Genomic DNA, 9,131 nt, shown 5'->3' with positions numbered 1-9,131 from the left:
GACACGAAAGACCTTTTTTTGGTGTTTCAAAAGATTAACTGCAGTTTGGTTTGAATTGTGTACTGTTTCTATCATTAATAAAGTTATGGCTTGTTAATGGATGGAAAAAAAAAAAGAAAGAAAGAAAAAAAGAACCCTTACCCAGTAGTGCTCTATGGCTAACTAAGCGGCTTTAGCTCTCTGATTTAGGTTTTCTCACATGTGAAAATGAAAATACTTGCCTTGTAAACTTGCTCTGAAGAACAAACCCATTATTGAATAAAACCTACTTAGAGCAAACCCATTATTTAATAAAAACTACTTGATAAAAGTACTGTCCCCAAAGCTGAGACTTTCAAAAGAGCAAAAATACTCAGCAACTGTTCACAGTCCCTACTTTATTTTCATTTGGTCTCACACACATTTTTTAAAAAACCCACACACAACTCACAAAATACCCAAACATCAGGAATTAGAAGGGTGGAAAACATGGGACTTAACAGGCTGAAAGAGTATCCTAGGCTCTAGAACAAAACCATGCCAATCAACCACAGAAAATTATTTTGTTCAAAAAACGAGTGTTATTTTAGTAGGATTTGTGGATGTTTTGGTTTTGTTTTGTTTACTTAAGGCTTTTAAAAAAAAAAGGAAAAGAAAGATTTAGGGACAAGAACTAAGCTGCTTCTACTGCATGAGGCAGGGCTAGGCCTCTCCTTGACGGCTTTTGGAAAATACAAAGGCAGGCCAACCTTCCCACCCCATTCTGCCTGCCATCTGCAAATGCAGGTACCCTGGCCCACCCAGGGCATGATGGACGGAGACTACAGAGCATCCAGGATGTGGTCGATCTTGGTGACCAGCTCCTGCCGTTTTCCTGAGATGAGCTTCTCATTCTCAATGTACGTGTCTTTCTTGAGCTTGCCTGCCACCAGCCGCTCAGCTTCCACCGCCAACTTTAGCACCAGTTCCTTGACCTGGGCATCCAGCTTCTGCATTTCACTCACCTAGCCAAAACAAGAGCAAATCAGGACTTCAGAGTGGTCTTCCCACACCTCCCCTACTTACAGACCCTAGAGCCCCCATAACCAGCCACGAAGGCAGAAACAAGTCTGGGGACTCAGGGTACAATAGAGGGTCTGGCTGTGAAAAAGACAAGCTGACTTTAAATACCAATTGCACTACTTACAAACTATTACCTCCAGCTCTGACCCTTACAAGTAAGTCCCTCATCATCCCTGGGCTTATCTGTAACATGACTGTGAATTAAGTGTAAAAATATGTGAAGCCACCTGGTACAGTCCCATGGCAGGGAGTAGACTTTTTTATTTAATGTTCTTTCTCAAGCTTTCAACTTGCCAAATTAGGTGCAGGAATTCAGTTAGGCTAAATACCAAAGCAGGGAGAGGATGTACAAGGGAGCAGATTGGGAACACTCTTATAGTCACATTTGTTCAGTAGTCAACAGATATGAAGTGAGCCATATTACTGCCGGGCAAAATTTTAGGGTCTGGAAACATCAATCATATACAGAGTACCTTGCCCTCATGAAGCTGACATTCTAGTGGGTAGGATAGATAAGAAACACATAAATGGTTTTCTGACAGGTAAGGAGAGGGAGTGCTGGAGAGTGGCACAGTGGACAGGGTGGTCAGGGACAAGGGCCCTAGAGGGGGAATTTATCACCCTCCCTAACAGATAGCAAACAGGTGGGGTTCTAAATCACTTTATATGCACTAATTAAAATAACAGCATGCTCATTTTATTGAGGAAACTGAGGCTTGGTTAAGTCACTTGCCCAAGTTTACTAAGTCTGAATCAGACTGGATTCAAACCCATGATCCTAAAAATCCAGGTCTTTACTATGGCATGAGAGGTGGGGGACCTTGTCCAGTTTGGTCTCCAGAGAGGAAGAAGCTGCTCTAAATATCAGCCTTAGGACAAGCAGTGCTATAAAGGCTGGCACAGCTTTCCTCTAAACCCTCTTCTCTCACCACAAGGGTCAGCACCAAAACAAGTCCACAACTAGGTATTAGCTCACCCTACAAACTAGCAAGTAAACAAGGAGGTTGCCCAGCGTCTGACCCAGACAAGAGCAACATGCTGCACTAGATAGCAAAAAAAAAAAAAGCCTACCACAGAGTCAATTCCAAGGAACAGAAACACAATGGACAGAGTAGAATGCCCCACAGAATTTCCTAGGCTGTAAATCTTTATGAAAGCTATATCACATCTTTGTCCACAGAGCAGTTAGTAGGCTTGAACGTGTTGGTTAACTGTCGCCTAGGCTCCAGATGTTCTAGGTCCTAAGTTCCCAAATTTATTTGGCCTACAGTTCCCTTTTCAGAAAAACTTAAGTCAGTTCTCCCCCTGGCAATTAGAAACGTTTGTCCTGTAGCCCATTATCCAGGATAAACGTAGATAGCTTGTGTAACCACCCTAAATCCTTCCAGCACCCTCAAGGGGGCACTGTTGCCCACTTTGGGAAACAGTCCCTTAAGCGAAGGATGGAAAAGACAAAGAGCTACACCTACTTTGTCGCACAGGTCAGAGCCCTCTGTCTTGAGCCTGGACTGCAGCAGTGCAATTTCACTGGTCAAGGCCTTGTGCTCTGTCTCCAGGCTCTTCTTGCCGCTATTGAGGGTGGAGACATCCCGGGATTGCTTGTACCTATTAACGACCTCATCAAAGTGACGGTAGAGACCTATTCTCTTGTTGACCAGGGTCAGGACCTGCTCTGTGATGCAGGCAACTTTCATCCTGGCTTCCGCAGCTGGATCCTGGAGGAGGAAAAGATATCATGTATGACAACATGCAAGTTTGAGCCCACACCAGCCTTCATCTCCCAAAGAGCACCCACCAGCAGCAGCTGTCCAAGCAAAAGCAGCCATCTTCTTGGAAAGAAACTATAATCAACCCTACTGACTATCTATACCAGGTCCAGCACAAGACAAGGGGAAACAAAAATGAAGCAGACATTCGCTCTCTTCCAGTCCCTGGTGCTCCGGGAGCTGAGGCGTCGGTGCAGACATGGCCAAGTCCAAGAACCACACCACGCGCAACCAATCCCGGAAATGGCACAGAAACAGCATCAAAAAACCCTGGTCACAACAATACAAATCTCTTAAGGGGGTGGACCCCAAGTTCCTGAGGAACATGCACTTCGCCAAGAAGCACAACAAGAAGGGCCTGAAGAAAATGTAGGCCAACAACACCAAAGCTGCGGCTGCTCGCGCTGAGGCCATCAAGGATCTTGTGAAGCCCACAGAGGTCAAGGCCAAGAACCCAATGGGCGTCAACCGCAACTTCAGCCGACTGGCCTACATTGCCCACCCCAAGCTTGGCAAGCGGGCTCGGGCACGTATTACCAAGGGTCTGAGGCTCTGCTGGCCCAAGGCCAAGGCACAAAGCAAGGCTGATGCTCCAGCCAAGGCCATGACTCCAGCAAAAGCTCCCAAAGGCGCCCAGGCTCCCACAAAGTAGAGTAGAGGGACTGGTGTGAGCCCTGGGCTGCTGCCTGCATGGCGCTGGTGTCTTCTTGTGCTGTTTGTTGTACAAATAAACCCAGGCGGCGCTGTTAACAGTCAAAAAAAAAATGAAGCAGACATTCAATCTGTAGTCCACTGGGGAAAACAACTTTACGTGAAAATTAACAATTATAAAAATAATAATGTAAGATACTAAAAGGAAAGAAATTTCAGCTCAGGTCAAAGAAGTTCTTCAAAGAGGTATAGCTTTCCTTCCTAAGCTCTGCAAGGGTTTCCCCCAGGACCCCAGGCCCTTTTGAGGTCTCTCCACTGGTCTATTTGGTCTATTTCACAAGTCCTAATCTGGCAACTCAAAGGATGAAACAGACCTCCATATTTTATTCCACCAGACATTGCCAAAACTTTAAAGATTTATAAATAGGAGAGATTGGTTAAATAAATGATGGAACAGCCAAATGGCGTTCTGCAGCTATGAAAAACCATGAGGCTACAGTGCAAACCTTAATAAATGAAAAACTTCAGAGGAGGCCCTACCTCAGCTGGAGTCAGGAATAGAGGCCCAAATAGCTCCTGCCCTATAGCCCTGTCCCACTGTCACCCTAGATTAACAGACACTCCTACAATGGTATTTATAGTGAACTTCAATGGAAGTCTTAAAGGCTTGTCTTAAAAGAAGTAGCCAACTAAGTAAGATGCCAGCTAAATTCGCACAGAAGCTCACCACCAAGTATGATCAAAAATTTATTAATCATAAAAAACCCTGATCAGAGGTAGTTGAGAACTGTAACAAAGCTTCCAGTCTGAGCAATCCACTTGTGGAAGGCCGTGATTGACAGTGAAGCTTACAATCCAGTTACAGGACCTCCACATGAGTTCTGACTCCATTACTGTCCTCAGTCCATTGACCAAAGAAGGGAATAGTCTGCTCTCAGCAAAGTACACTGGGAAGTGCACTGCTACAGAGATACTTAAAACTTAACACCTGACTATGTGTGTCCCCCCTTTGACCCAGTTCTAACTTATTCTACTCCATCATTTTCACTTTCTGCTTTCTTTTGGATTGAGTTTTTCCTCCAGTCTTCAGATGCAGTGCTTAATAGAAGCCAAGAGACAGAACACCAAACTATATTTACTGTTTACAACAGTAAAGGACAACAAATAACGTACAAATTGGTGAAGAAACACAACAGAGCCAACAAACACCTCACACCTGCCCACAGAGCAAACTGCACAAGGAAGAACATTTTCAGTAAGAAATGAAGGGTAACACCGCCAGGTGACTACAAAAGCAGAGAATGGACAACAAGCAGCAATGAACCCTTCCTTGCTAAAGGCCAACAGGCAGCATAATGAGACTTTCTAATTGGTGGAGACCCCAAAGAGTTCACACCACTGCAACCACCACACTAATACATATGAATTCAATCCGTATTTAGAAAGCAGCACAGCAAAAAATCCCTGAGAATAAGATGAAGTCATCTTTCCATCTGTCACCACAGCTCTTGATTTGCAACGACACAATTGCAAATTCAACGCGCCTGAATCTTGCCTTTTCATAGAGACCAGAATTCCTCAACAGAAACAACTACCAGAAGAACCGAGACAACAATACTATGACTAAAGGAGAATTGTGGCCATTATTTTCTCCTACATGAATAAAGGGCAGCCAATTGAGTTTTGCAGATGTTGCCCACGGCACTGACCACCGGGCCTGAGCAGTGATGGTGGAGACTCTAGGCCACAGGGCCCTGAGGAGACACACTAGGGAAGAGCCTACAGTTCTTCCCTTGTTTGCCTTTGAAGCAGCATCCTCGTATCTAATCTTTGACTTTACCAGATGCTGAAAAAAACTTAACATTTTCACTATGTGGGTAAAATTCAGTAAGCTGTACCTACAACAGCCAGTGAAATCCTCTCTTCCATCCCCACCAAGCCCACAAACAGGTGTTCCAGGCACAACCCCCAATGCATAAGCACCGGAGCCACCTACATGATTGGATGCAACAACGGAGGAGAGGGTACCACAACACCTGGTGCCACATCTCTACCCAGACTGAAAACAGACAAGCAGGCCACATGTTTAGAGCAAAAGTGTTATAGGAAGGGAAAACAATAACAAAAAAGAGCCCAAAAAACAGATTGAGGTTTTTCTATGTTTTATTTTGTATGATTTTGTTTTATGAAATCAAGGACAATTAAATCTATAGGGACAGTAACTAGGTTGATTAGTTCCTTAGGGTTATGGCAGAGGAAAGTGGGGGGAAATGGAGAGCTATTAATAATGGATACAAGACCCCAAGAAAGCTCTAAAATTAATTGTGATGAATGCACTCCTGAACTATAGTGTGTGAATTTATTTTTACCCAAAAAAATCAGGACGGTCATCAAAGGATTGGTGAAACGGGCTCCTGCCGAGTGAGAATGAAAAGGCAAGGTGGACCCTGAACCCAGGGGGAAAGCGAGTTTTGAGAACGATGAGGGCAACGAATGTGCAAGTGTGCTTTACACAATTGATGTATGTGTGGATTGTGGTATGAACCCCAATAAAATGATTTTTTTTAAAAAGAAAAGGAAAGGTGGAAAGTGGCACCACTTTAGAGTTCTAAATTAAGAACTTGTTAATGGTTTTTCTTTTTGGTTAATGTTTTACATATTTATAACCCAAATAAAATATTAACAAAGATGATGGGAATAGCCAAAATAAAATTCAAACAGAAATAAGTGAACTTGATTTTCTTTCAAATGAGTAACACAGACAAAAGAAAAAACGAATCTAAGTACCATGGAACACAGTACTTTGACAATACATTCTCCATCTGAAAACAGAACAGCCTGCAAATGAATGTTGGGACACTACTTGTTAGCTTTGGTGTTTGTGGTGGTGAGTGTACTCTACAGCAACTATTGTGTGTTTACTACTGTTTGGGGGATTCTAAATGCTCACTGTGGGAAAAGAAAAACAACCCATGGAATGAGAGAACACAGAAGAATTTTATGGACTGGAATTAAGGGGATCACTATTAACTCATGTTTCAAACATTACACGCATTTATTCCCGGTCTGTCTGCTAGAGCCTAGAAGCACAGGTAGGGCAAAGCAATGATGATGACATCTAGATCCCAGATCACAGTCATTAAGTGCCACTCCCCCCAAAATGAAACGGGGCTCATGAGACGAAGTACAAGATGTACCCAAAACATGTTGCTGTGCCAAGGAGTAAAAAAGTGCTCAAAAAAACAAAACAAAATGAAAGACATGTGGAGAAGACATTGTCAAATCTGGAACTCAACAGAGCTTGAAATAAATAACCACTAGTGGACAATAGCCCACTGAATAAAATAAGAACTCATACATCTAAGCAAATAACAAATTAATCAGCCAATAAGAAAAGTTCACCTTTATAACTCATAAATGCAACCAAAAAAAATAATACTTTTGCAATAGTCATACTAATAACTAATCCAGGCAGGAATTAACAATAAATGCTAAAACTAGTGAGAAGATGAGCCAGTCAGGGTGCAGTGTAGCAACGATGAAACATACAACTTTTCCTCTAGTTACTAAATGCTTCCTCCCCCCACTATCATGATCCCAATTCTGCCTTACAAATCTGGCTAGACCAGATGGTGTACACTGGTACAGATAGGAACTGGGAACACAGGAATCCAGGACAGATGATCCCTTCAGGACCAGTGGTGAGAGTGGCGATACCGAGAGGATGGAGGGAAGATGGGGTAGGAAGGGGGAACCAATTACAAGGATCTACATATAACCTCTTCCCTGGGGTATGGACAACTGAAAAATGGGTGAAGGGAGATGTCGGACAGTGTAAGATATGACAAAATAACTATAAACTATCAAGGGTTCGTGAGGGAGCTGGGAGGGAGGAGAAAAAAATAAACTGATACCAAGGGCTCAAACAGAAAGCAAATGTTTTGAGAATGATGATAGCAATAAATGTACAAATATGCTTGACACAATGGATGGATGGATTGTGATAAGAGTTGTATGAAACAAAAAAAAAGTCGTAAAAGCCCCCAATAAAATGATTTAAAAAAACAAACTAGTAAGACTATTTATATGGCCTTAAACCAACTACATGATAATTGCCAAGGGAAAAAAAAAATAATTTTACAGTGAAAAAAACATATGAAAATAATAATCTATAACTTATCAAGGGTTCGTGAGGGAGGGTGGGCAGGTGACAGGGGGAAGAAATGGGGAGCTGATATCAGGGGCTCAAGTGGGAAGAGAATGCTTTGAAAGTGATGATGGCGGCATATGTGCAAATGTGCTTGACAAACTGATGAATGTATGCATTGTGATGAGATGTAAAAGCCAATAAAAGTATTTAAAAAAAAAAAAAAGACATCAATTTAGTTCATATCACCATATTGGGAGCAACTAGTATCAGGTCCCTCCTGACATGAAACACTGAGCATGCATCACTTTGGAATATCCTTGTCAAAATTAGTTCATCTGAATTTAATAAGCAATAAAGAGAAAGAGTGCTAAATGCTTTGTCAGAAAACTATTTCAACAACACACTCACTGCACGGAGTCAATCTGACTCAAACCAACCCAGTGGGACAGGACGGGGCCTCCCCTGTGGGACAAGTCCCAAGAATGCAAATCTTGGCAGGTAGAAAGCCTCCTCTTGAATGTTTCCTAAATGCAGTGGCCAATCATCAATGTGATTTTGAAGTCTGAAAAATAATTGCTGTAAGCTACTATTGGGAAAACAGGGAAAATTTTAATATGAATTTTCATGTTGGTTACAGTACTAAAAATACAAGCTTAACATGGAAACAGGAAACCAACTGAAGAAGTGAGATCAGCGATGCTTCAGTGTGGGTGGCAATGAATGAGATGAAACAACATGTATGAATTGTTGAATGGAAAACTGATCTCTACTGCAAACCTGCACCCAATTCACAATAAAAAGTAAATAAATTCCTGGGGGAAAAAAAACAAGCTTAAGTACGTCAAGGTGGAGAGCATGATGTCTCCAACGAATGTTCAAATGATTCAGCACAAATAATACAAATGATGAAAATAATAATCTATAACTTATCAAGGGTTCGCAAGGGAGGGCTGGCGGTGGAGAAATAGGGAGCTGATATCAGGGGCTCAAGTGGGAAGAGAATGCTTTGAAAATGACGATGGCAGCATATGTGCCAATGTGCTTGACACACTGGATGAAAGTATGGATTGTGATGAGATGTAAGAGCTCACAATAAAAGTATTTTTAAAAATATTATAACAATGTAAAGTAGAAAAATAAAACAAATGAAACCAAATGTTAACAAAGATAAATCTATGTGAAGAATATACTAGAATGGTTATTACTATTCTTGCAAATTTTTTTAAGTGTATTAAACAAAGGAGTTGGCAGTAAGCAAGAAGAAAACTGAGGAAGACAAGAAGCCATAGAGTCTGCCAGTCAAGAGAAAATTGGGGGTGGGGGGGGTTGTGCCTACAAAGCCCAAACAAGAGTAGGAGGAGACTTAACATTAAAGGGCCCTTGATCACAGCAACCGACCTATGGCAGCATCAACAGAAGCTACACATGGAGTTTGCTAGGGGATGGGAATTCTGCCTTGGGCGTGTCATGAGGATCAGTGGTTCTCAGTAAAGCTGGTGAAACTCACTGTATCAAGGAGTGCA

General features: G+C 42.2%; 1 protein-coding gene and 1 pseudogene across 1 annotated transcript in view; one reads left to right on the top strand and one right to left on the bottom strand.

The window, feature by feature from the left end:
• Window positions 1-357: 357 nt before the first annotated feature.
• The window catches only part of RPN1 (ribophorin I), a 35,953-nt gene continuing 27,179 nt past the window's right edge, over window positions 358-9,131 (bottom strand). The window contains exons 9-10 of the mRNA XM_004702356.3: window positions 2,511-2,756; window positions 358-983 (exon numbers count right to left, since the gene is read on the bottom strand). Coding sequence (XP_004702413.1) covers window positions 801-983; window positions 2,511-2,756 — 429 coding nt within the window. The 3' untranslated portion in view covers window positions 358-800. The remainder of the gene's footprint in view (window positions 984-2,510; window positions 2,757-9,131) is intronic.
• LOC105978578 lies at window positions 2,991-3,459 on the top strand (annotated as a pseudogene).

The sequence above is a fragment of the Echinops telfairi genome, unplaced genomic scaffold, assembly GCF_000313985.2.
Source record: "Echinops telfairi isolate 266 unplaced genomic scaffold, ASM31398v2 ScPeMD7_31;HRSCAF=116, whole genome shotgun sequence".
NCBI lineage: Eukaryota > Metazoa > Chordata > Mammalia > Afrosoricida > Tenrecidae > Echinops > Echinops telfairi.
This window is presented reverse-complemented; position numbering and strand designations above follow the sequence as displayed.